The following is a 22,513-nucleotide window of genomic DNA, read 5'->3' as shown; positions in this document are numbered from 1 at the left end:
CTTTACCCACTTCGAAACATTCCCAGGAATAAGATCTTCCTTGAGTATAACAGAGAAGTTCTGCCAAAAAAAAGGAAAAAAGAAGAAGCCCGAACCCAAACCAAAGGATATAAAAGGAATATACAAACAAAACAACCCCTACAAAATAAATAAGAATTATAAAGCTTTTTTTAAGTAACCTTAACAATTATCAAACTAGTAAGTTCTGCCTTATCACATAGACTCTCTATACAACATAACCCTAAAGATTTATTACTATGAGGTATTTGGAGGAATTGGTAAAAGCGATGCACGGCCTGTCTGGGCTGAGGGACTCAAGCTGCTTTGGGGGAAAGAAGAGGGAACCTTTGGTTTGTCAGCAAGAAAGTGGAAAAAAACATTTTCCTTTGGTATCAAAGAAAGTTTCATTGCATGGTTGCACGGCAAAAAGCACCACGGTGAAGAATTATTCCTTTTTTCATTAGTGGCCTTTCTAACAGGCTGAGGTATTCAAAGAGTATAAGGTGAGAGATAAAGAGGTCAACAGCGGTTTAACACTTTGGTTCAAGCAAGGCACTCGTCCTATGAGTTTACAAAGTTTGCAACATGTTTGCCTAGAGCTTTATTATTATTATTATTATTATTATTATTATTATTATTATTATTATTATCCTTATCATCGTCAGTAGTAGCAGTTGTAGCAAGAGAAGTATTCGTAAGGTTATTAGCATTACCATTAAGAATGAAGACACGGTTACACACTGAGTGAAGGTGAGGAAGGGGGATCGGGGGGACGGGGGTAAGAAGGAGGATGAGTTCCCTTTCCAGACCGAGGCCGTGCATGAAAAATCTTTGGTATTCTTTGGTATCATCAATGTGATTAAAATCACCAATGGAAATCGAGTGAGGTAGCGTCTTTGGTTCACACTATAAATAGTAGATCTTTACACACTTTTTTTTTCTTTTTTTTTTCTTTTTTTTTTCTTTTTTTAACACGTGGAAGTAGCTATTCCTTACCTTTTGCTTCTTTGTCTTTAGCAAATAGTTACCAAATGTATTGTAAAGCTAACCACACCACAATAATAAACCAGGAGGCTAAGCAAAGTCTCAAAATTAGCCCCTGGGCCTTTGAATGCACCCAAACGCAGCGAGATAGAAAAGGGTAAGTGCTTTCTCTTTGTTTGCTAAATGCATAGTTTTCATCCTTATGTACAAAGGAGGAGGAAGAGGAGGAGGATAGGAGGAAGAGTAGTAGAAAGAAGGACCATTTTGGGGGGTAAAAATGTCTTGTTTACAACTCAGGTGAGGAGAGGTGTCCTAAGACTCTTTGGTATAAGCTCAGCGGTGTTTCCGAGCCCCCCCGGGCAGCGCCCGCCGCCACCGCGGCCGTATCCTGAAATTCCTCTCAGGAGAGGAACAGTGCCCGTGGGCAGCCCTGGGGCACCGGGGCACCCCCGGCCACTCGGGCTGCTTGGGAATTGGCTCCTGGCATCGGCTGGAGCAGGAGCAAATTCTCAGGCGGAAGCCCCGTGGCCGGCTGGCTGCCGCCGGGTTTGCTCTACCTGAGTAAGGAGAGGAGGCCGAGGGCCCGGCAAAGCAGCGCGGGGGCGACCGTAGCAGTACGGGTCGGTCTGAAGTGGTTTGTTTGGCTTGTTTGTTTTTTTTTTTTTAATTTTTTCTTTTTTTTATTTTTTTTTTTCCTGGAAAGCTAATAATGCCATTTACAATGGGGATGGATGCGGACAGTTCACCTCCTGGCCAGCCTCCCCTGGTGGGTCACTGCGGTCAGGTTTGGATGCAGCCTATGAGCCGAATGCGCGTTCCTAACGCCCCCTCGCCCGTGAGTCACCTCGGACTGGAGCCCCATCTCCCGACGCTCCCAAGTTCTGCTCCCTCTCCTAACCCTTCCTGGCGGATTTTCTTAGGTCCTTTTCTTGAATTTGAAACTAATTTCCGTGTTGTCAGGAATGAAGTGAACCGAAAGACTAACACGAATCCGACAGAGACAGGCTTTCCCGTGGGATGTTAAGCGTGGCATCGGAAAGAAGCTCCCCTTTAAGGATGCCCCGCTAAGGGATGGCGACGATCCGCGCCAGGGAGCACCAGGTAACCTGTCCCTGCTTCAGTCGGTGCGGCCGGGCAGTCTGCTCAGAGGCAAAACAGCTTTACAGGCAGAATGAGCAGTTCCATCGTTATTTGCTTCATGTTTTGAAAGGAGTTAAAGAAAAGTGTGTTCTTTGCCTTTTCAGAGTATGAGGCGCATATTGCTTATGGGAAGAGTGGTTTTGTTCCTAATGGCTTATAAAAAAAAAAACAACAAACCAAAAGGTTTATATATACTTAAATAGACATGTAAAAAACCCAAAATACTTAAAATCTAGAACTTGTGCATCAGTTTTAGTGTGTGTGGACATATGTGTGCGCATGTATACATACATACACCCCATAAAAATGTGTGTGCGTGTACATATACACAGACCTATTCAGGGGCTTGCGTGTGTGTGTATCAGAGATCCTGAAATTGCATATTGGGTGCAAATTTAATGCTGGTATGAAAGTTCTCTTTGGTTTCAGCAAGTAGTCTCTAAAGACAATACAATGGAAATACTAAAAAATGCGGCAATGTACTTTGAATTTCCCTGCATTTTTAAATTCTCAAGTTTTAAATAAATAAGGCTTTCTTTTCTAAACTATAGGTACGTTACAAAGCAGTGTTTTGCTGGAAAAAACTAAAACATTAGTTATCGCTGTCCTTTATTAACCTTACACTAATGAGACCGCGTTCATCGGATACTTTACATGTGAGCTTGTTAATGTTTCCATGTCAATTATGTCTCTGTGGGGATGGAACACTTTAAAAGAAAGCTCGCTAAAATTGAAGGTAAGCTAGAGACTCGAAAACCTCCCAGATTAGATTACGTTTTCATAGACAATTGCTTTGTCCGTCTTTAAGCGAATTTAACATACGGAAATGTGGAGAAATATTCAGGGCCAAAACCCTTGGGGTTATTTCACTTTATTTTAATAAAGAGAGAGTTCAGCTGTAATCTAAACACTTACTGGAAATTAACTGTATACCCTGAACCTTGACTAGACCCTGTCTTCTTGGGAAATAACCGGTGCTACAAAGTTGCTTAACTTGGCTGTCGCTAGGATTTTGAGTGGGCTTCATCCCCAAACCCAGTCTCTGCTGTTGTTGATGGGGGTTGGATTCTAGTTTACCTTGAATTTTCCTTTCTCTCTCTTTTTTTTTTTCTTTTTTTAAAAAAAAAAAAAGGTGTAAGATTGCCTATTTCTAATCCTTGCATTGGGCCTATACCTGCATATTTGGTTACTTTGGAATTTAATATACCTAGCAGAATTACTACAGTAATTTGAAACACCGGTTAGAAATCTAACAGGCACATGTACGGTTTTTAAAGTCTATTTTCCCCTTAGGCTAAAATTTAATATGCAGATGTTGCACGCTTTTCTTTTTTATTTTGTTGGAGTAGGAACGGGATGATTTCTCTTCTACGGGTCCGTTAGCAACAGAGCATTTAAAGCTTTTCAGCTACGAACTTTAAACTATTTCATGCATTATCCTGATTAGTAGATGAGCAAGAAAGAATGCGCAGGACAAAAGCTCAGCCTGCTACACACAGCTACGACGCCACAGAACCTCAGGCTGTACGGGTGCCACGGGAATTTGGCTATCGACTTCAGAGGCACCAGGATTCGGCCTGCCAAAAGCACTACCGGCGCTCCTGTTGGAGCTCTTCCCACCAACATTAACTGATGTTGCACCACGGCTTTCAATAGGAAAAGACCGCGAGCCTTCAAAGCTATTGCTATTCCTTTGCCTAGTGAAGTCAATCGGTAAAAAAAAGCTCACTGATGTCAATGAGTATTGATCGGATGCTGAGCCCTGTGGTTTTACATTTCGCAGGTCTTTTCATTTTTGCATACAAAATGCCTCAGGTCTCCCCTTTGCAGGCTAGATGGCAGAGCTGAGCTGTGTTTGCGTACAGCGCGGGGTTTGCAAAGAGCGCTCTTCAACCGGCCGCCAGCAATCTCAGCCTGGGAGAGTGGATAAGGGGATGCACGCGTGACAGTTACCGCACCATCGGACACGTGGCTGCAACAGCCCCTTTTTTTTGCTCCCGTTGAAGTCAGCGACAGAAAGGCTGACTGACTTCAACGGAAGCAGCATCCCGTTATCAGTACCTGTGCTCCGACGGGGGCTGCGATCTCCTCGGATGACATTCTTTCTTGCCAATCGTGGAAAGAAACAATAATGTGGTTTTACTAATTGCAAATAACAGTCTTGATTACAAGTTTTATGTGTTATACAGTTAGATTAGTTTATACCTATAACTCTACATAGTATTTTGTGTAAAAATAGCTTTGGAATATTAAAATCATTGCAATAAAATACCTGCAATATAATTATTAAATGTGTTCTTTGGTAGCTAGTCGATTTTTTTTTTTATGGATGGAATAGTTTTCCTTTTTTTAAATCTGAACATTCCTTAACAAACAAAGAGAATGCACTGGTTTAGGTACCATTCAAAATTTCTTTGCCTAGTTTGAACTCGTTTCCAGGCGTTGCACCGGTTAAGTTCAAACCATGAAACAGCAAAAATCACACTACCGTTCAAATGAATTCAGACGACTCCACGCTTTGTCGGTCGTGCCGTGGCACGACCCTCTCTGAAGACCAGCCCTGACTAAGTCCCTAACCACCAGCGTGTACGCAGCACGGACACACTATACACCTTCGTGGCAATCGCTGTGGAAATGAAGAGCCGTATCTGAAGAGATGTCCGTTCAATGACAAGAAACCACTATGCTCCAAACCACTAAACAGCCAAGTACGGTGAAGATGATCATGGGCGAAGGTGTAAGACCAGTGGTCTGTTTCTCTTCTCTTTGCATTCCGTTTCATCCCCTCCATTTCGCTTTCTTCTTCCTCTCTATTTTTTTGCAAGTCGTCGTCCTACTAAAGTGTGTGTCTTAGAACAAAGTCATAATGCAGGTGAAATAAGTCTTTGGTTTCTTTGGACTTATAAATAACATTTTTTTCAAATAGTTCTAAGTATAAACCTGCTATCTTGAGGTCCTGGTCTGTCTTTATTTATTTATTTATTTATTTTTAAAGCTTTTCCACCGAGGTTCAGTTCGTGGTTATTCCTTCATGCTTTGGTACAAGTGCTTGATGAAGAAGATGAGTTGCCTGAATTGGAGCTGCCCTCGTCTTGCCACTTATCCAGACTCCTCCTCCGTGCATTCATGAAAAAGTTGCTGACGGTGCTCAGCTCCAACCCGAGCTGCTGGGAAATGGTGATTTGTAATTCTTTGGACGGACGCTTATTTTCCTTGAATATTGCATGTAGAGTTCGACGCTGGACATCCGTGAAGACCAACCGAGGCTTTTTGGGCGTATTCCCTCTATCCTTCCCGTGCTCTTGTTCTTTCCTCTTGCACGCTGCAAGAAAGGGGAGGACGGTTAGCGAGGGCTGGCAGAGGAGCGCGCGGGCATGCAGTACAGGACAAACAAGGGAAAAAGGACCGTTCACGTCAGCCTCCAAATCTGAAGAGCACGTGTGACATTTCATTTTCTAACTTATTATAAACCACAAAAAATATAAGGAGTCACCTTTGTCGTTCTCTGTTAAAACTCAGCAAATGCTGTTATTGAGACCTTACACTTTGATAACACCCGTTAGTGCTGGGAATTTAACTATGTAATAGCCCTACAAGGTAGAGTGGGAATTCACTGAGGTCTAAAGTCAACCTTGCCCACCTTTTTTACCTTCATTGTTTGTTGTCAATCCATTTCTGCAGCTTTTCGTTGGCTGAGAAATAAGGAACCGGGAGAAACGAGGATGCTACTACAGCCTTACAGGCCAGATGATTATGTATTCTGAACATAATGAACCATGTTTTGACATGAAGAACAATGGTATAGTAAATCTTCCTTATAGAATTTCACCTTGTTTCATCTATCACCCCTTCTTTCCCTTCCCGAACGTCATTTTGCTCTAGGTTACTAAAGGGCGCTTGCAATTTGAAATCTGCCTTGCAGATCACCTGCCAGGCAGGATCCGACGGGGCTGGGAGAGCGACTCCCGGATCCCCCCGCCAGCCTTTGACTGTCTGCCAGCTCATCTTGTCAGCATTTTGCTGGGATAAAAGGTTTCCTTGGGAGGACAGACTGCTCAGTCTCACTTTCAAGAGTCTGAAGTTGTCCGTTTCCCCTTTTTTCTCTAACAATGTCCTTTAATGCTGATTTAGAGATGTATTTCTGAGGGTAATACGGATGTTCTCTCTCTGTGTCGAGTCCTGATTGCTGTGGAGATCAGTGCTGATTATATGAAGAATTTTGAGCAGCATCTCCACCTATTCCACAGTTATTGGAATGAAAATAGCATATTACTTTACAAAGGTCCTTCCTACATCTTTTATTGCTACCGAGAGCCAGCCTTGGCACGAGGGTTTAATTGCTTGGGGGAGGTATAAAAATAGCCATCCACCTTTTGTACTCAGAGAAACAGCAACTGCGCAGATCAGACAGCAAGATTCAGGAGATGCAAAGGCACCTTCTGCTGGCCCAGGCAGGCAGGGACCAAGGCACCGGCGTCTCAGCCCCCTCCCAGGAGAAGCTTTTGAAGAGCTCCCTAACAACATACATTCCAGCTACAGGTTCTTTCATAAGCAATGACACATCGATCAAATGGACTGGGATGCCAAACTCATCTCTTCTACAGTTATTTTTGTCTGAAAACCTTTGAAGAGTGCTTTGAAGTTACATCCTGACCTCTAAAACACCGTGGAGCTTCTGGGCTGAAAAGCAGGTTCCCTCATGCAAGCGAGCCCCCACTGAAGTCAAGCGGCTGAAGTCACTGCGGGGATCAGTGCCTGTTGAAATAATTCTGCGTCCCCGCTCCAGTTAACATTCATAACTCAAGGGTTAAAAATGCTCTTGCAATAACGGTCTCTTACTTACTGACAAGTAGTAGGAATGAGCAGCAAAGCGGACAGCAGTAGCGTCTCAATATTTATACACCTCTCACCGTTTGACGATCAGAAGTTCCCGTGAAAGCAGCTGCAGAAGCTCGGCTCCGTAACGCCCCCAGCTCTGCCCCTGCCCCTGCTAACGGGCTCATGCAGAAAAGGAGACAAGCCAAAGTCGGGTAATGTTTGCCGGGCCTACCACTTCGTTTCCGCTCACGCTGCTTTACACCTGCCTTTTTCTAAGACTACACAAATTCCAGCTTTCACCTAGCTACTCTGCCCAGATCAGCGTTTGCCACAAGACCTTAACTACACAACTAGCGAGAGCCGAGTCAGCACTGTGCGATGCTTCGGCGGGAATCATCACATCACAAATGACAGTCACAGACCGATGCAAAGCTAGTCCAATTAGCGCTATAAGCCTCTGGGGTTTCAATCACAAACTAGTACCTGAGTTCACTGAAATCGCAGAGAATAACAAAAACCCAACCATCTGTTGTGAAACTAACTTGCTTAACACGTTGTCTTCCTGGGCTTGTGCTCATCTCCTGAAATGTAATATTCCTGAATAATTATTTCCTTAGAAAATGTCCCAAGAGTTACAACATATCTCGTAGCATAATTACTGCTAGTAACATCACAGAGGTGAGAAAAAAGCACTCGTTGCTGGGGAGAAAAAAAAAATCCTATCCAGTCTGTGATACAAATAAGCCAATTTTAGTATTTTGCAAAAAACCCCTTCATTTCAGTCAAGCCCATCAGAAAGTGAGCGCTGAGGTTCCCGTGTTTTCCCTGGAGAAGCTGGGAGCCACACCTTTCTCCTGCAGGCCAGTGTGGACTTCATTCTTTAACAAACTATCCCACAGGATTGTTGGTTCCTAAGGCAGGCTTGGTCCGCACCCCGTGGGAACAGGCTCTGGTTTAGCCCATGAAATACAGCAGTTCTTGTCCTCACATCCAAATTGGAGTTCTTCTACTTTGAATCGAGGACTAACAATGTATTGGTTCAGAGAGAGTGAGATATTGACTCATTTGGAATTCGGGACCTTATCTGAGACATGAAGACCCACGCGCAACAGGCTCAGTCCTCATTGGCCACAGCACAGCCCCAAGAGGTGACACCGGGGCCGGCACAGTCCCCAGTCCCTAGCAGGGCAGCCCAGCCCAGCCCAGCCCAGCCCGGTTTGGACTCCGGATCCTCCCGGAGCCCCGGTGCCTGCCGAGCGGCAGCCTGTCCCCGTCTCTGCCCAGCATTGCTTGCAGAGCCTTTCTCCGCCTGGGGGAGACTGGGAACACCTTCAAACTCCAGATCATTTTCAGGCAACGCGAAAGTTGTTTCCTTGTCGGCTCTACTCCCATTAGCATTCGCCAGAGGTAGATTGAGGGCAAAAACTTTCCAATATGCTTAATTGTTCAAAGAGCCCTGGCAGCCAGTACTGCCAGGCTGGGGCTGTGAGCAGCAAGGGTGGGTACCACCTCTCATCGTCTGCCTCGTTCAGACTCAGGAATATTAATAGCACTTAAAAATAAATAATGGTGATAATGAAAAACCGTAATAGGGTTTCCTTACGATCATTTTCCCTGCACCGGAGCCCATCAATTTTAATAATAAATTGTAGCTTCCAGCTTGCCAGAGAACAAATGTACACCACGGGATAAAATCTGCTCCAACGCGAGAGTCTATCCAGCGCAGGCACAGAGCCCGGCCAGCTCACGCTGACAAACTGGGGCTGTCCAGCCCGGTGACAGCAGGCAGCGCTCAGCCCGGGTCACGCTCAAAGCAGCTACTCCTGCTTGGGCCAGGTCCTCCTCTGATGCTGGCAAGGGTGTCCGCTGAAGTCAGAGGCTCCAGAAACACCGACTGAAACCCTTTTCTGGAAAAACACCAGAGCCCGTCTTCAAAACTGTTTAGCACACGCCTTCACCTGGATTTTATTTTACGTAGCAGAAGATAATAAAAGTAATTTGCGCTGCTGTCCTTCACGTGCCCCTGCCTGTGAGCACCATGAGCGGACCCCCTCCCACAGCACCGAAGCCGAATTGGGGCGCTTTGCGGGGTGCTGCGCTGCCCGGAGGCACGCACCTCTCCCACGGCACCCCTGCGCCCGCGCTGCCCGCGCACGCTGCCCGCGCTCCCACCGCGGACAGCCGCCGGCTCTTTGTCTCTGGGCTGCCCCCGCTGGGCCACGCTCCCTGCGGTGCCTTTTGGAAAAGCCTTAAGAAAGTCTAGTTAAGAAAAAAGCAAAGCAGAGGATAAAGAAAGAGTGACTCTGGCTCTGGCAACACACATGCAGATATGACAATGTAATATTATCAGTGCCAGAAGGAGCCTTATAAATCCACCGCTGAACTCTGGCCTCTTCCAGTCCCTTCCATCTTCCTCTGCCCTGAGCAACAGATATTTTTGACACTTGCAATTCTCCTGATACAGTCCATCAATCTATTTTTGTCTCCCTTTGTTCCTTCTAAGTCGCCTGAGGGATTTGGCCGAGTTAACTTGCCAAACCTTGTAAGGTCTGTAGATCTCGCCGCGGCCCGGTTTCCTGCCCGTGGTGGCACAGATCTGGGGTCTCACCGCTGCAGCTCCACCGGCTATCGCCGCTCTCCTGCGGCGCCCGGCTGCGTGCAGCACGGCGGGATCAGTCCTGCTCCGCTGGAGGTGCGAGCAGGATTGTGTCCCCTATAAAAATGCACTAATTGCATCTTTGGGTTGAGACAGCAAAGAGGGTATTTTGCCCACCTGTGATGTGAACTACACTGTTCTGTCAGTCTAAAAGTCAAGATTACAGTAAGCTCAGGTGTTAACCCTGGTGCTTGATCTAGTCTTTCATCCCTAGAGGGTGGATTTCTTTTTAAAACCTCGGGAAAAAAAACCCTGATTACCATAAATCAATTTTCAGGAGCACTTGGTGCGTGCACATGTGCCCAGCTCTATCTGGCAAACACAAATCTTCTTTTCTAAAACCAGAAGCAAAGAATGAAACCGGTAATACTCTCAACAAACCGGCTTTCTGCTCGTCTGGTTTGGACACATAATAGAATACCACCACAAGTTCTGCTGGCTGCTCTTCTGCAAAATCGGCACCGGATCAGGGGAAACGACAACAGAAAATCCATCTTGGGCAAACCCCGCCCCAAGCCCTGTGTGGCTAGTTGTGAACGCAGAGGACCACTCTGACTATGAGAGACATGGCTCAGCTGGTGGCCTACCATGTTGCCATCGCTGAACACACGCGCTTTCAGACACAGGATGGAAAAGTGGCAGAAGCTGAGGAAGAAGAAAGTGGATTTAGGGGGTTTCAGACCTGGCACGGAGAGCGCCGTGCCCTTACACACACACCGACAGGCTGAGGCAGCAGCCACGTGCTCCAGAGTCACACCGCTCACCAGCTGCCAGCAGCAGGTCCCATAGCTCCGGGACAGGCACATGCAATGGCCACAACTGAGTTTTTGACCATACAAAGTGGCTGGAATGGGAAGAGGGACCATTACAGCTCCTCTTGGAAGGGAATTGCACAGTCCCACCAGTGCCTTGGCATGAGTCTTCTCACCCTGTGGAGGAGGAAGCCAAGGCACACAGTGGGTCTCCACTTACAGGGAGCCCTTTTTCCCCACTGTTTGTACCAAGAACAGGTCCAGACCAGCAATGGGGAGACACACACAGGATAACATCTCCCGCCATGCTGAATTCAGGGCCTGGTTGACATGGAGAGGAGACCGTGTGCTGGCCACCAGTGATGGGATACGGGGCCTTTCACCCTGAGGTGACAGGTCACTTTTCCAGCTCTGGCCTAGGTCACTGCTAACCATAAGCCATTATTACTTGATGGCCACTGAGTGCCCTGTATGAGATGAGATAGTGGTCTTGGTTCAGGTCCCCATGAGCAGGTTCACACCACACTAACGTCCATCACATTTGACACATTATTTGATGCCAATTAGCGCTGTGGCTGGAAGGTTGAGCTGGACACTACGGACAAAGGGAGTCTGTAGAAACCCATTTTGTAGCTGAAATGTTAATTTTGGGCAACAAAGAGGATTGGGGATCTCTCACGACTGTGGGCTCAGCTCTGTCTTGTCTGAGGAGGCACTTTCTGTTTGCTTCACATCAGAAGGTAAACTCAGCACTGAGCTCTGGGGTCTTCATCACCACCCTCACTGGACTGGTTTAGTTTTTAGGACTGTCTCATCTTTACTATTGATAAGCATTATATTTGCCTCAGGCAGGTAGGATTAAAAACCAACTGCTTTATGCTTCTCTTTCAGACTCCAGTGCGAGATTCCCAGAAAGCAATGGGGAGTTTATAAGCCAACAGCTTTGTCGCTACGCGTTCAGAGCAGTCACCCTTCCCGTGAGCAGGAAAACCCCAAGAAATGATGCAGCCCAGCTCAAAAAAGTGCTGGCAAAAGCCCTGCATTTCTGCATGTGCCATAGGAGAGACAAGGAGACATATTTTAGACTGACTTGAGAGAGAGTTTTCAAAAGTTTTGTGATGACCATCTTTTCCGCCTCCTCTTGCAAAGCCTAGTCTTTTATCTATCCAAACCTCAAGTGTACAGGACATGTCTTAGAGACATAAAAAACCCTTTTCGAATTCTCTCTTCACATGTATCTTCTAATCTCTATTGCGTCAGGTCTATAAAGGCTGAAATCTGCCTCAGCTACAGTCTGAACTGAGCCCGCTAAGACCCTGGGAATCTCTTTCTAAAGCATCTGCTTCTAGTTTTGAAACATCACAAAATATCCAGCAACATTTTTAGAGAGTGAAAACTCTTTGGTGGTACAAGCTAGAGACTATCCTGGAGGCTATTCTTCTGAAGGAGGCTCTACCTTTGGGTGGAAACAGCAGCAGGATTTCCACAGGAGGTTGAAACTGCTTAAGGACTTTGGCCATCAGAGATAGTCCTAATCACACTGGCTCCAACAGCTCAGTGGAAGCAAGTAGCCAAAAGTTTATGGTAAATTCATGGTGATGATAATATATAATAAAGTGTGATAAGCTCCATCCTTATCATATGAGTAACACCTCTGGATCGTGCAGAGAGACACACAGATGACAGATCTTTCCTAATTATCAAAAATTTCCTATTTGGGGGAATATGAGAACAAGATAAGGGGCCTATAAGACACGTGTTACCCAAGGGCAGACTTCACTGTGTGAACTAAAAGTAAGCAAATCTGGCCTGGATGAATAACTGCAGCTGCTGTGTGTCATTCACTCTGATACATGGCCATTTGGTGGTCCCCTGCACTGTCCCATCCTGCCTATCACTGCCCTGGGGCCTTCAAAGGCACCTGGGAGACGGGATCCCTCTGGAAAGGTGCTGCATCAGGCAGAGCCTCTGCATGTCAGGGCAGCTCGTGGCTGTATGCTCCCGCTGTAGCAGCGGACAGCATTGATGCTGCAAAGAGCATTCCCAAAAAGCTTCAACCCACTGTAGGATAAGGCCATTCACGTGTCAGTGGTGAAAGGCTATACAGGTGACACAGACCATTGGTTGCTCCCCAAAACTTTTCCCTTTCAACTGAAGGGAGTATGGGCTATGCTGAAACGTCTGAACCCGCACTAAATTATTTCTTATTACTCCTGGCATCGTTCAGCATTTTGGACTTGTCTCTCTGGTGATTTGTATTTGCTCCTATTTAGTGTGCAGGTGTATCCATCTACTCAGAGGGCGTTTGATCTGTATCCTATTTCTCTGCCATGAAGCCCAGGCAATACTCCTTTTTTGTTGTTTCATAACATGAAAAGAGATAAAAATATGTTGCTATATGGGAAGCTCACCGAATGACATCAGCCTGCCAACATAGAGATCCCAGCTGAGACTGAATGGTAAACATCTCACTCCCGTGCACTGTATTAAAATGAGTGACCTTAATTTGCTGCCACTGGAATAATAAAGTGAATCTGACTAAGGAGCGCTGACTCAACAGTTTGGGATTCTGGGGTTTACACAAACTTACAGCGTTGATGGATCTGTGACCGCTTGAGTGAGCTGACATCACCACTACAGAATACGTTGTGAAGTGGATCAATCAGGGGAAAGCACCCGATTTTCCTGCGATATCATTTAAAGTAAATGCTAAATTTCTTTAGCTGGGTCTTTAGTTAACCATATTACTGTGACAAATATTTCTTTGTCTAGCATAAGTAATTAGAATTTAATCACTTTAACTGCATCTTAATTACCCCAAATGAATTGAAAGGACATTTAATAGCAAAGATTAAATTGCCTTAATGAACGATTTTTGCGACTACATCAATATTTTAACCGTGTTAGCCCTTCCCGGCCCCCCCCCCCCCCGCAGCGGCGCAGGCAGCCCCCGGCCCCTGGGTGGCGCGCGCTCCTCGCCTCTGCCCGCGGGGGGGCGCGCACGGCTCCGCGCTGCTCCGCACCGCTCTGTACCGTACTGTACCGCACCGCTCCGCTCCCGCGCTGCTCTGTACCGCACTGTACCGCCCCGCTCCGTACCGCCCAGCCGTGGAGCGCCGGCCGCTCCTCTCCGCTCCTCTCCGCCCGCTCCGTGCCGCTTCACACCGCCCCGCTCCGCACCGCCCCCGGGGAGCGGCGCCCGCCCGCCCTCCCCGCCCCGCCCCGTTCCTGCCCGTTCCTGCTGCCCCTGCTCCGATTTTTAAGCCCTCTGTCAATTCCGGCAATAACTTCAAAATAGAGAGATACGCCTCAAACGAAGGAGAAGTACGGCAGTGATGACGTAAAGAAGCTCCTCCGTTTTGGGGGGGCACCACGGCAGCAGCGTGGCAGCTGCCGCTGCGGGGGGGGGGGGGGGCAGACGGACGGACAGACGGGGACGACGACGACGACGACGACACGACTGCGGACCCGCGGGAAATCCGCCCGCGCTAATTGCACCGCCGGTGCTTAACTTCTTACCGCCAGGTCTGGGGCGCGCGTAGTCGGACCATAGCAGTGTCTGTAACCCCCGGGCGGGCTCACCGCAGCAGCTCCCGCACCCCCGTGGCTAAGGAAGAGCCCCCCGTGTCACCCGATTTAATGCTTCGGGCCATTTGAAGCAGCAGAATTTCTACTGGCCCGTCGGAAAGTGCTCGCCCACGCCACCGCCGGCGTTACACCCCCCGCGGCAGCGTGCCGCGCTGCTTGCGCACCTGCGGAGCAGCAATCCATCGCCTTTTAATTGCCATGTGGACCGTGCAGAAAATGTTACCACCGAGACTTCCTATCGCCCTGAAATGAGAAAAAATCAAAACTAGTGTTGAGCTAATGAATTCTTCCTATATATTACTCTCTCAGCATCATAAAACTGAGCTCCTCTTAAGCCAAACGGCTGGAGCGAGCTGCGCTCCCCAGGAAAGGTAGCAAGAGTAGGCGCTGCTCCGCCGGTAGATGGTTTATGCAGACAGATTTATCTTTGAGACGCGGATCAACATTTATCGATGCGATCACGGAAGTACCCGACGTGATGCCGCACTGGGTCCCCGCTCCGTCCTCTGGGAAAACCCCCCGCGGTGCCCGGAGTCTTCAGGGTAAAGCCACCAGCGCTTCGCCAAAAGCTCCTGCGCTTCGGAGTCACCCCGGGTCTCCCTCGAAACGAACCTGTCCCTTGTGTGGAGGTTACGGGGGTCCTTCCGCTACCTGGGGGACAGGGAGAGGCGGCCCGGGGCAGAGCACGGGCTGGGGTTGGTGCCGGTACAGGCACCCGCGCACTCCTGCCACCCGCCCCCAAACCGGGTCCCCAGGCCGAGCCGCTCTCGCCGCCGTAGCCCCGCAGCACACCGAGCACACGGCGGCGGAGAGGGGGGGACAGAGCCCGGCCCGCCCCGCGGCACAGCAGCCCGAATTGCCGGCTGCCGTTATCCATAACCGGTGCGGCGCTGCTCCCCACTGGAGCCGGCAGCCGGTGGGGCAAATCCCTTGCGGCCGGACTGCAGGAGGCCTCGGCCCCGAGACGGGAGGGCTGGCTTCGCCTCGGCCAGCCCGGGAGCGGGGCCGGGAGCGGGGCCGCACCGTACCGGGCGCGGGGTCCCGGCGGGAGCGGGGCCGGACCGTACCGGCGGTAGCTGTCCGCGGTGCTGAAGCCGCGCCGCCCGCCCTCGCCCCTCGGTTCCCGCGGACGGACGGAGAGAGCCCGGGCACCGGCGCAGGGCACCCCGCCAGGATGCACCCCGGCCCGGGGGAACCGCCGCCGCCGCCCGGTGCAGGCGGGGTGTCCGGGCCGGCGGGGCCGGTTCCCGGCCGCCGGCGGTCAGTAGATGGCGCAGAGCCCCCGGGAACCCAGGGCTACGGGCGGCTCGGTGGTCCCGACCGCTCGGGGCGGGCAGAGGCGGCGGGCCAGGCCGGCATCGCGCTCGCGGCCCGGCCGTGCGGCCTCCCGGGGCGGCCCCGGCGGTGCCCGCGGGTGGGAGCGGCCCCGTTGTGAAGCTATTTCATCCAAACGGCAGCGAGGGTGGGAGCGGGGCGCGGCCACGCGGCGGGTAATTAAAACAAACAAACAAACGAACAAACAAGCACGGGCCGAGCCGCGCCACGGGGGCGGGGGCTTGACGGGGACGGGCCCGGCCCGGTGCGGAGGAACGCGGCTCGCCGCCACCCGGCCCCGCTCCTCCTCCTCCCGCTGGGCAAACATTAACGAAGGGCAAACGCGGCTGTGTGCGAGCGGCTGTAAATCAATCCCGCCGCAAGGACACGGCCGGCAAACAAGCCCGGTTCCCAGCGCCCGCCCGGCCGCGCACCGGGCGGTGCGTACGGGTACGATCGCCCCGGGGGCGGGCTGGGGGCTGCTCTCCCGCCCACCGGTCCCACCGGTCCGGAGCACCTCGCCTCGGCCCCAGCACCGCGCCGCCAGCCGCGGAGCGGCCGCTGTCACCGCCCGCGGTGCGCGGAACTAGGCCCGCGCCCGTCCCCGCGGCGTCGGGGCGGCCCGCAGGGCGCGGAGGCGCAGCGCCTTTCCCTCGGGGTGCCGGCGGCGAAGCCCCCGGTCGATGCCCTCCGCCTCCCCCATGCAAATGCGTTTATGCAAAGTCCCCGCCGGGTAAATATTAAACGGGCCTTAATGAGGCAACCGGGGCCGGGGCGGCCCCGACCTTCGCCGGCGCACGCTGGGGCGGGCGGCGGGGCGAAGGGGGCAACCAGCGTTCATTAGATTTCATATTTAATGTGGAAAACGCTCTGATTACCGTATCGATTTCTTTACAGTTAATTTGGCGAGAATGTCTCGCCGGCTTCCCAAGGCTTCAGCTTAGCCGGGATTCGCGTTGGGAGGGAGAAGGAAGAAGAGGAGGAGAGAAAAAAGAGATGCAACCGTGATAAATAACGGTCAGGCGAGAGGCAACACCGAGCAGCTCCGGAGGGACGGGCCACCCCCCCCGGCCGAGCCCCACGGTTCCCCCACGGCTCCCGCTCCCCTCGCCCGGCTCCCGCCGCCCCGGACGGGCTCGGGAAGCCCGACCGGGAAGCCCGACGGAGGAGCCGCCGCGGAAGGGCCCCTCCGGGACGAGCTCGCTCAGAGGCGGCTCCTTCCTGCAGTAGATCCAGAGGGGCCCCTGTGGCCCCTTGTACCCCCCCTCTCCCCTTTCCCAAACGCTTCTTTGCCGCGTTTCTCCCTCGGGCGCTTCCCTCCCGCCCCGGCGAGGCCGGCAGCCGGCCGCCAGCCAGAGCCGCTTCTCACAACAAACGGCTCGAAGCACATTATTTTTTTCCCTAAATAAGACGAGCGTTTTTTTTGCCTTCTTTATCCGCTCCTATTCCCCCCCTCCACCTCCGCGCCCCATACGAAAATGACCTGAAATAAATTTACCCTTAAATCCCAGCAGGCTGCAGAAGGGCTGTACATTTTCTTTGAACTGTATTTATTTTTTCGGTATCCCTTCGCTGCCCTTCCAAATGTCAGCCAAGGCGGGGGGAGGGAGGGAGGGAAGAGTAACTAACGGAGTAACGGCCAAATAGATAAATATTCAGTGACAGAGGGGGAGAGAGAGGGGGACAGACAAAGGAAAAGCGAACAGAGAGGAGAAGGAAGATGGGATGAATAAGATGGAGGCTGGAAGAGGTCAGCTTTGCAATTAGCAGTTCTGCTTACATTTCAAGAGACAGCCCAGGAAGTGTCAAGACCTCAATCCTGCTTCCATGTAACTACCAATTTTTCCTCTATTTGTCGGAGCTTCTGTAATCTGGGAGGTAGAAACCCCCCAGGGACGGCTGGAAGGGGCAAATGCTCGAGATAAAGTGCCGGGCAAGAGCGCGAGGCCTAAAATAAGCAGGTTCCATCCCCCTCAGCGCCTCCCGGCCGCTGCCCGCAGGAAGGGAAGAAAGACAGGCGGCGAGGGCCCCGCTCTGGGCATTCCTCTAACTGATAATCCTCTAAACGTCCGGGACTGAGTTATAATTTGGACGCGAAATTTAATTTGCGTCGGCTGGAGTAATTTATGATATTTTGAATTGATGTTCGTACATCAATATCAATCGGGGCAGATTTTTACCACTTAGGAAGATCATCGCGCATTTAAAACCTGCACAAAATAAAATCGATACCTGATCAGCAGATTGCCCGACGGGCCGGGCCGGGCAGCGCGCGCGGAGGGGCGCGCTGTCTGCGCGGGGCGGGGCGAGGCGCAGTCGGGGAAGGGGGGGCTGCGGCGGCCGCCCCCATTGGCTAGGACGCGGCACTATGCAAATGACCACGTGCTGCGGGCGCCCAGGCAGGACGACGGGCAGCGGCGGGCGAAGCCCCGCGGGACCCGCCGAGGCCCGGCGCTGCCCGCAACGGCCCGGCCGCGGGGACGCTCGGGCAGCCCTCCCCGACACCCCCAGCTCCACCCCGGGGCTGCGAGCCCAGTTTCGCCCCGAGGAGGGCGTTTCTGCAAGGTGCCAGCTTTCGGGTGTCATCGGAAAGGGAAGGCGGAATAATGAGGCTTTGTCTCTCTAACGGGATTACCGGGATCCGTTTATGCGAGGGCAGCGCTGAGGTGGCTGGAGGAAGGGGCGGTTTGGGGGCAAGAAGCGAACAATGGGCCTCTCCGGAGCCGGCGGCTGGGCAGCGCGCGGCCGTCCCCCGGCGGAGCTGCCGCCCCCCTCCCGCCCGGGCCCGCCGCCGGGGCTGGCGGAGCTTCCCGGCCGGCAGCGCCAGGGAGGGGATGCCAGCAGTCTCCGAAGCGAGGGGTTGTTTCCAGTATCGATCTATGCAAATGAGCGGAGATTCAGGTCGACCGAATTGTCGTAAAAATACGCTCCAAATCGAAGAAAGTTCGCCTTAGCAATCGTTAAGGGGATATTGGAAACACAAACTCCGTCCTCCTCCCCTGGGTAGCACCAGCAAGACGAGGGTTTTCTCCTGGTGGGGTGGCTGTTGAGGAAGGGAAGGCGGAAAGGGCATTTTCTGAGAGCTCAGACCTTTGAAACCGACTCCGCAGGAGTGGAAGCCAAAGAGAGCAACGTCCTCCCGCCGGCGTGCAGCGCAGGGCCGCTACAGCAGGGAGGGAGACCCTGCCGCCGGCCCTCCCTAGCGCCGCTTTAGGCTTCAGAAACGAGGAGGTGGGCTGAGACCAGGCAAGGAGCACGGTGGTGGCCCAGCCGGGTCCCCGCACGGTCGGGAAGCGGTTCCCAATTCCCACCGTCGCCGTAGCCGAAAGCGCAGGACCACTTTTGCATTCTAAAGGCGAAAGATTTGGCCGTTCTCTGATTTTTGTCTGTGAAACGGATCAGTGACCCCGGCTCCAACTCGGATTGACTGTCTCGCGTTCTCCAGGGACAAATTAATGGAGACCTATCACTTAATTAACAAACCCTCACTCGCGGCATATTAAACCCGGGCTCTGCGCTGGGAGCGCAGGCTGGCGCGTTTGGGGAAGCGGCGGCGGCGAACGGGAACGGAACGGGACGGCGATCTCCGAGCAGACAATACGGGAGCCGCGACACGGACCGCGTCTCTCCATGCAGAGGCATCCACGCGAAATTCAAACTCCATGGCCTAATGTTAATTACAACCGTTTTAAAAACAAATAAATAATTACAACCAGTTAAAAAAATATAAAATAACGATTTTAGCCAACACTATTTCTCAGCCAGCACTCACACGCCGGATTTTTGTGGGGAAAAATCCCTGTCCCAGCACACCTAACCCAAACCGAGCGGGACGCGGAGCTAACACCGGCCCCGACCCCCGCCAGGAGCTGCGACCGTCCCCGGGGCCGCCGCCACCAGCACAAAGCAAACGCACCGACTCCTCTCGGTGCATTACCGGGGCTTCCCCCGCAACTCGTCCGTGGGCCGTACCGGGCAGTACCGGTCTCGGCCGTGCGGTGCGCGGGGACCCGCGCGGGGGGTCCCCGCACCGCACGGCCCGGACCGGTACTGCCCGGTACGGCCCGGTACGCCCCGCCTGGGATAACGGGGCAAACCGGGTCGCCGCAGTGCGCAACCCGAGCCCCCGGCTCGGCTTTGTCTGTCAGCCGGGAGCGCGGACGGTGCCGGTGCGCGGAGCCGGGAGAGGAGAGAAACGGAGCGGCGTAGGGGTGTGGGGGAACCGGGGCTGCTCTTCAGGGGCAGGCAGGGACCGGGGCGGCCTGCCCAGGCCCGGGGGGGGGCGTCCCGCCGCCGTGCCCCGACCGCCCCGCGGCGGGCTCACCTGCCAGCCGCAGAGCAGACATCCGCTGAAATTCCGGCTCTTGGAGCCACTTCCACATCCTGCGGAAGGTCTCCCGGCCGGATTTGAGCTTGCTCCAGGGCTTGGGGTTCCTCAGCAGGTCTGAGAGGGTCCCTTGAGAGCGGCACAGCACCCTCTGGGCGAAGATAGCCTGGGGGATGCTGTACCGCTTGAGCTCGGTGGTGATCCTCTGAGCTACTTCTTTGGTATTGATTTCTTCCATTTGCCCTGAATTACTTCCACTGTTGACCTGCGAACCGGTTACGGAAGGGTTTTGCTCCCTGGCAGAGCCCAGGATCTGCCCGTGGCTCTGGGCATTCAAGTGGGCATGGGGGTGGTGTGGGATCCCGTTGATAGGCACCATGCCAGCGGAGGTGGGGGTGAGGTGTTGGTCGCCATGCCTGGCTAACATGGCAGGGTGGTGGGCTTCAAATCCGTTTGGGGTGAGCATTTTCTCGGCGGGCATGGTGGCACTGGGGTGAGCGTAGTGGGGCAGCCCTTGCTGGGAGTTGTGGATGCTCCCCAGGCCCGATCCGGACAATGGAGAGAGGCTTTGCCCCATGCCGGTAACATCCTTATGGTAGGGGGTGTAGAGATTGTTCATAGACGCCAGACCCCTCTCGTCCCGCATGAGCGTGAAGCTGCCGCTCACGTTGCCCGGTATCCGCTGGTGGGGGTGGTGGTGGTGATGGTGGTGGTGGTGGTGGTGAGGGAACTTGTCCGAGACCGTCGAGATGGGAGGTAGAGGCTGCAGAGGGGTTAACGTGGTGTAGGTACTGCTCATGCTCATGCCGGGGGGTGTCTCGCAGGCCATGGTCATGGTGGGGTGCAGGGGGCCCGTCAGCGCGTGGTCGGGCGGCCGGTGGTGGTGGTGGTAGTCGCCGCCGTCGAGGATGGACGCCATGCCCATGGAGCGCGGGTGGGCGGGCAGGTGGCTGCCGCGGTGGGCCACCGCGCTCCGGTGGTGGGGGCTGCCGCTCATCAGGTCGGCGGCGGCGGGCACCGGCTCATGGCTCACCCCGTGCAGATCGCCGATGTTCTCCATCGCCAGCTGCGCGTTCATCCTCGGCCGTGCGGGCGGCTGGACCGCACATCTATCTGGTGGGCGGCGGGGCGTCCCGGAGCTCTTCGCGGCGGCCGCGGGCCGGTTCCTCCCGCGGGCGGGCGCTGCGGGCTGGTGGCGGTGCTGCCGGGCTGGTGGCTTTTCCCCCTTTTTTTTTTTTTGGTTATTTATTAATTTGGGGTTTTTTTGTTGGCTTTTTTTTTTTTCCTGTTGTGGGATGACGCCGTCGGGTCGGTTCTAGGGCCCCCTCTCCCTCAGGCCAGGCTCCGCGGCCGCGGCGGGTGTCTGCCCGCGTCCCTCGCCATCGCTAGCCATGGCTCTCACTGCGCTCCGCCGGCCGGACACCGCTCCGCTGCTGCAGCGCCGCCGCCGCCGCTAACACCGCGCATGCGCCCGCCGACACCGCCCGCCCCGCCCCCGCCCCCCGTGACGTCACCGCCCCTATTAAGGAGGCCAGCCCCGCGCGGCGGCGCCCACAATCAGTCGTGCCGCGCTGCTTCGCGTCGCCGCACCGGGCCCTAGTGCCCCCCTCCCGGGCCCTAGCGCCTCCCGCCCCGCCGGGCACAAAGGGCCGCCGCCCCCCGCATCCCGCCTCCGCCGGGCGGGCGGGCGGGCGGGCGGCTCCCGGGTATCAGGGCCTCCCGCCCCGCCCCTTCGGTGACTCCGCGTTTTCCGTGAGCGCGGAGCCTCCTCGCCCTCACTTCACCGGGAGCTTCCGGGAGGGGGTGTGGGTGTATGAGCCCACCCTGCCCCGGGACGCCCGTGGGCCGTGCCCGCCGTGTGTCCCTCGCTCTGTGTCCCGCAGCCGCCGGCCCCGGGACCGCTCATCCCCGCTGCCCTACCGGGAAACTTCCCATTACCCGCCCGGGAGCCCCACGGCGCTGCCTCCCGGGCCCAGCCAGGTCCCCACTCTGTCTCAGCCCTCGCCCCCCCCGAGGCTCTCCTGTGTCCCCCCTCCCCGTCGCTGCGATCCCGCCGGGTCCAAATGGGTCATGCGATGCCTCCCCTCCCCCCCGTTCCCGCCCCCACCGGGGACCCCGAGCGGCCCGGGGGCCGTGCCCGGCGGTGCAAGGCGAGCATATGCCCCGAGGCGCTCAGCAGCCGGACATGCCGCCGGTTTTCTTTTATTCGTGTGTGTCCCCCCCCGAAAAAAAAAAAAAGAAATAAAAGGAGGAGGAGGAGGAGAAAGAAAAAGCGAGCCCACCCGCCAGCCCCCCTCGTTAGCTAAGGTGCCTTTATGCTGGAAGAAAGGGCAGATGTGCCTATTGTTCGCCCATTAACAATAACGAACCACGCCGGGCAGAGTGCAGCGTGTGCGCGGCGCCGAGCGGCGGGAGGGACGGGGCGGGCCGAGGCGCGCCGCGGGAGAGCAGCGGGGCCGCAGCCGGGAGCACCGGCACAAAGGCCGCCCCGGTCCCCCGCTCCGCCGTCGGGGCCCGCGGGAGTTCCCGGGCGCCCCGCCGAGCCGCCTGGCCCCCCGTGAGGCCAGCAAGCGGGTTCCCGCCGCGGTGGGGCTCCCCCCGGGAGAGCCCCCTCTTTTCCACGGAGAGGGGGGACAGGGCTTTGCCCCGGCAAAGCCCCCGCCGGCGGGGTGGAAATCAGGGGCACACCGGCTTGGCGTGATCCGTGCAGAGGGCTCTAACCGGGGGCCGTCATCTTCCCTTCGCCCTGCCGAAAGGTCCGAGGCCCCTTCCCTGGCTCCGCTGCCATCGGGCCACCAGCCCCGTGGGGGAACACGGATTGGGGCCGGTCCCAGGGCGACAGTCACCCCGGGAGCGAGCCGGAGTTGAACCCCGGGGTTATTTCCCTGGGAGCTATTGCCCTGACTCTGTGGCCGAGGCCTGCGGAGCTTTACC

At 54.3% G+C, this 22,513-nt stretch overlaps 1 protein-coding gene across 1 annotated transcript; it reads right to left on the bottom strand.

Moving 5' to 3' along the window:
• Positions 1-5,153: 5,153 nt before the first annotated feature.
• ONECUT1 (one cut homeobox 1) lies at positions 5,154-21,031 on the bottom strand (the record flags this gene model as incomplete). Its single annotated transcript, XM_082488838.1, has 2 exons — positions 19,577-21,031; positions 5,154-5,446 (listed from the first exon to the last, which is right to left on the bottom strand). Exons 1-2 carry the CDS (start codon positions 20,655-20,657, stop codon positions 5,154-5,156), a joined length of 1,374 nt encoding a protein of 457 aa, XP_082344964.1. The 5' UTR covers positions 20,658-21,031.
• Positions 21,032-22,513: the final 1,482 nt, after the last annotated feature.

The sequence above is a fragment of the Vanellus vanellus genome, assembly GCF_965231255.1.
Source record: "Vanellus vanellus genome assembly, chromosome: 11".
Classification (NCBI taxonomy): Eukaryota; Metazoa; Chordata; class Aves; order Charadriiformes; family Charadriidae; genus Vanellus; species Vanellus vanellus.
Note: the sequence above shows the minus strand (reverse complement) of the source record. Positions and strands in the feature narration are given on the sequence as shown.